At 47.6% G+C, this 4,962-nt stretch overlaps 1 protein-coding gene across 1 annotated transcript; it reads right to left on the minus strand.

The window, feature by feature from the left end:
• Nucleotides 1-1,173: 1,173 nt before the first annotated feature.
• Nucleotides 1,174-3,440, minus strand: LOC134290122 (uncharacterized). Its single transcript, XM_062857159.1, has 2 exons — nt 1,700-3,440; nt 1,174-1,193 (listed from the first exon to the last, which is right to left on the minus strand). Exons 1-2 carry the CDS (start codon nt 3,438-3,440, stop codon nt 1,174-1,176), a joined length of 1,761 nt encoding a protein of 586 aa, XP_062713143.1.
• Nucleotides 3,441-4,962: the final 1,522 nt, after the last annotated feature.

Genomic DNA, 4,962 nt, shown 5'->3' on the forward strand with positions numbered 1-4,962 from the left:
CAACAGAGTTGCGATGTTTTTCAGATGCACTAAAGCTGCATTGCGATGTTTTTGAGTGCATTCTGGCTGCGTCCAACAGCATTTGACAACTGTTTGACGGCTGTCAGTCGTTGCAGTTAGCGAATTTTTTTCGGTAACTGAAACGTAAACATGTTGCACTTATCGAACGTCTACTGTACTACCAACTATAACAACAGATAACACAAACACAAAATCACTATTCGTCAGCATTTATACAAAATATCACAGAAAAATTACGTCTGATTGTTGCACGAGACAAATTAAAATCGAAACCGGTTGCTGCCCTATTGAACACTCGAAGAGCACCATGAATAGCGATACAGTAGACGTTCGCTCGGTGCAAACGGTTTTAACTGCAATGCTTTTTAACTGCAAGTCCGCTAAGTGCAACAATTTTGCAGTTATCGCACCGCTATCTGCCAAAAACGAAACGTCAATATAGTTGCGATGTTTTTCAGATGCACTACAGCTGCATTGCGATGTTTTTGAGTGCATTCTGGCTGCGTCCAACAGCAATTGACAACTGTTTGACGGCTGTCAGTCGTTGCAGTTAGCGAATTTCATTCGGTAACTGAAACGTAAACATGTTGCACTTATCGAACGTCTACTGTATTCTGGCCGTAGTCGGTTCGTTGGAGCGGTAATCTCAGCATATAATTGTTTCGTAACGCTCTTGGACGGACGTTCAAATCAACTGCCGCCAGAATTGCTGGGCAGTCTGTTCTTCCTCGTATTGTGTCAGCCACAAACATTGCCCTGGCGATATTTCGGCGCGCCTGGAGAGTTTCCAACTGGATCAAACGACATCTACTCTCATAGCTCGGTAATCTAAACGGATCCTGCCATGGAAGTCGACGGAGAGCAAAACGTAAGAAGCGGCGCTGAACCGATTCGATCCTGTCCATACCGTTCTGGTGATACGGATACCAGACGACCGAGCAGTACTCTAGGGATGAGCGGACGAGCGAACAATACAGCGACTTGAGGCAATGTATGTTGCTGAAATTCTTGGCGATGCGAAAAACAAAACCCATTGTTCTGGAGGCTTTTTCTACTACGTACGATACATGTTGTTTGAATGTCAGCTGAGTGTCAAGGATTACTCCCAAATCCTTCACATGGTCGACACGTTGAATTTCACAGCCATTAAGCTTATACGAGATGATGATCGGCTGGCGAATGTGGTAAAAAGACATTACGGAACATTTGTTTGGATTAACGACCATGCCATTCAAATCGCACCAATCCGCGAAAATATTGAGCTCTTCCTGAAGACGTATTGCATCATAAACAGAGCAAATCTTCAAGTAGATTTTTAAATCGTCCGCGAATGATAGTTTAGGGCCTTTTATTGCGTAGTTGACGTCGTTGAAATATAGCAGAAAAAGTAGTGGCCCCAGATGGCTACCTTGTGGGATACCAGATGGAGCCGGAAACTCATTCGACACGGAGCCTTCGACGGTGACTGTTAGCTTACGACCGACGAGGTACGAATTAATCCATCTCAAAACACTACCGCCGACACCAAGCCTTTCCAACTTAGCAATCGTTATAGCGTGACTGATTTTATCGAAGGCTGCAGACAAATCCGTATAGACGACATCCGTTTGGACTCTCTCTGCAAAGCTTTCCGCAATGTACGTGGTGAGACACAAGAGGTTAGTCGTGGTCGACCTACCTGAGATGAACCCATGTTGGTCGTCACTCAGATATTGTTTGCAATGTGCCAGAAGTGGGTCCATAACTACAAGTTCAAACAGCTTGGAGATTGCGCACAGTGATGTGATACCGCGATAGTTGCAGACGTTCCTGCGATCACCTTTCTTGTGAACGGGAAACATAACGGCGGTTTTCCAAACCGACGGGAATTCACCACTTGACAAGGACAGGCTGAATACGTGCTGCAGAGGAGTCAGGAGATTTTCAATGAACCTCTTCACAAAAACGGATGGGATTCCGTCAGGGCCAGAGTTGCTCGATGACTTTAACGACGAGGCGGCTCTGAAAATCATGGCATTGTCGATGTCAAGTCTGTATAGACTACTTCCAGTCATTAACGGAACATTGCAAGCGGCTTGATGAATTTGACGATCGGGAATGACTTGATTGTTGAAAGTGCTGGCAAACTTGTCGGCAAAAAACTGGCAGATGTCATCGGGGTCACAGGAGAATTTTTCGTTGAAGGTCATGGTTGAAGGAAAGCCAGCCTCTTTCCGTTGACTGTTAACGTACTTCCAGAAGGACTTGGGCCGAATCCTCAGATTCCGTTGGAGGTTTTCCTGGTACCGTCGGAAGCTCAGGCGGCTACTCAAATGGTATGCGGTGTTTAATCTCTTGTAATGGTCTCGCAGCGAAACTGTCCGATATTTCGAGTACTTCTTAAGAGCAGCTTTCTTCGTGGACTTCAGTACACGAAGCTCACGAGTCATCCACGGTTTGTTGTTCAGGAAAGCTTTCTTAGGTACATGTCGCTCAATCACATGACCCAGGATGTGCGAGAGTGTCTGAGCAGCATTGTTCACATTACGTTCGTCGAGGACAGCGGCCCAATCGATGGCAGATAGAAATTCAATAATGCTTTGCTGGTCAGCATTACGAAAGTCGTAAAACACGGGAGCGACAGTCATCATTTTGCTTGAACAATGATCGTCGAGTGTGAGGACTAATGGAGGATGGTGATTCACATGTTTGACCAGTGGAACTGGAGCAATGGAGATAGCTGGGGCGACATCTCGAGCACTCACGAAACAGAGATCAAAACAGCGACCATTTTCGTTCGTAATGTAATTAATTTGTCGTAACGTGGCGGAGCTATAACTATCTAAAAGTTTGGATGCACCTACATTCAACTTAGATCGATCGGGATCGGGGTGTAGAAACCCATTGCAGGACGATTTCCAAGAGATTTCCGGTAAGTTGAAATCTCCAATGATTATGATTTCGTCGACCGCATTAGCCTTTTCAATAACCGCCGCTAACGATCGGGAATGAGTGTCGATTAAGGCGGTGTCACGGGTTCGATCAGGGGGCACATAGACAACACACAGAAACACCTTGCGGTTTGTAAGCTGGATACACGCCCATTGCTGTTCTACACTATCCCAGTCGTCATTGTTCAAAACTCTAGTTTTGAACATCTTTTTGGTAGCTATGAGAACGCCGCCACCAGTTGATTTGCGACTGTTTCGAGGTCCACGATCACAGCGACAAACTTCGTATTCCGTACCAAAAACCTGTCCCGAGAGAGTTCGTGAGTCCAACCACGTTTCGGTTAGAACGATGATGTCGTAACACCCATCGGATATTGCGAGAAGGTATTCGTCCACGCTACTATTCATTCCACCAGCGTTTTGATAGTAGATCAATACACCATCGTGATGATCTCGCCTTGCTATCAAGGATTTGGAGGAACCTGTCATCGGGCGTCGGAAGGTAGTCGCTACTTCCGGCAAGACCATGACTTCAGCACCAGGAGGACCCCGCCTAGCTGGGGCCTTGGAACCCCTTTCCGATCCACGGAGTCCAAAATGGGGAGTGTGAGGTAATCACGCGACCATGACGGACCAGCTACTGCCAACCGGGAGTCTCCAGTCGTTATCCTCCATTGGTCGTACAATCGAGCGTCGGTGAGAGCGTCCTTCGGGATGCGCCTATATCCAATACCGTGTTCCGGAGATCCCGGGGCCTCGAAAATGGAAAAAGGTTCAAGAAGCGAGTTTCTTGTATTCAAATCGTACTTGCCTAGAAGTCGGTTTCGGAAGACCCCTTCTTCCAACTCACGCGCAGGACCGGGACGGCTGATGGTCGCTGGCGGGAAGGGCTCGACTGCGGTGAGAGGAATTGGGGCTTCCTTAGTGCTAATGGCAAGTGTGCGTCCCGGTGTCATGATTGGAGATGATGGCCGTTCTTGCATTATTGAAGTCAAACTAGAAGTAACGGATGGTACAGCGCACGAGGTGATCAAAAAAGTCGAGTACTTGCCTGTAGTTGAAGTTTGGAAGACCCCGTCTTCCATCTCACACGCAGGACCGGGACGGCTGAAGGTCGCTGGCGGGAAGGGCTCGACTGCGGCAAGAGGAATAGGGGCTTCCATGTGGCTTGCGGCAAATCTGCGTCCCGGTATCCAAATTGTTGAAGACAAACACGCTAGGGTTGATGACGTTGAACTAGAAGCAGCGAGGGCTACAGCGAATGAACTGTTCGAAGAAAAATCGTACTTGCCTATAACGGGAGTTCGGAAGTCTCCATCTTCCCGCTCACACGCAGGACCGGGACGGCTGTTGGTCGCTGGCGGGAAGAGCTCGACTGCGGTAAGAGGAATAGGAGCTTCCTTGAGACTTGTGGCAAGTGTGCGTCCCGGGGTGATGACGATACAGTAGACGTTCGATAAGTGCAACATGTTTACGTTTCAGTTACCGAATGAAATTCGCTAACTGCAACGACTGACAGCCGTCAAACAGTTGTCAATTGCTGTTGGACGCAGCCAGAATGCACTCAAAAACATCGCAATGCAGCTGTAGTGCATCTGAAAAACATCGCAACTATATTGACGTTTCGTTTTTGGCAGATAGCGGTGCGATAACTGCAAAATTGTTGCACTTAGCGGACTTGCAGTTAAAAAGCATTGCAGTTAAACCGTTTGCACCGAGCGAACGTCTACTGTATTAGTTTCGCTTATTCCATTAAAACGACGGCTTCTGGTGAAATGCTCAAAGGATCGTCGGATGCGGCTACAGCTCCTGGGCGCCAAAAATTTTCATCGGATCTGTTGTCGGTGAACTCCCTGTAAAGGACACCTTTCGGCCACGTCGATGTAGACAGAGCTTTAGATTTCAACTCCAAGTTCATGCCAATTTTGAACGAGATGAAGGACATTGTGCGTATGTCCCTTCCTTTAGCCACAAGCCGGACGACTTGGACGTCTTCGGTGCCGAGACGTTT

This window comes from Aedes albopictus, chromosome 3 (genome assembly GCF_035046485.1).
Source record: "Aedes albopictus strain Foshan chromosome 3, AalbF5, whole genome shotgun sequence".
Classification (NCBI taxonomy): Eukaryota; Metazoa; Arthropoda; class Insecta; order Diptera; family Culicidae; genus Aedes; species Aedes albopictus.

Excerpts from the sequence above, each read along its gene's own strand:
- LOC134290122 (XM_062857159.1), bottom strand. The coding sequence starts at position 3,440 with ATGACAGGTTCCTCCAAATCCTTGATAGCAAGGCGAGATCATCACGAT. Across the intron at positions 1,194-1,699 it reads CCAACATGGGTTCATCTCAG|CCGATCATCATCTCGTATAA; the intron begins GTAGGTCGACCA and ends CACATTCGCCAG.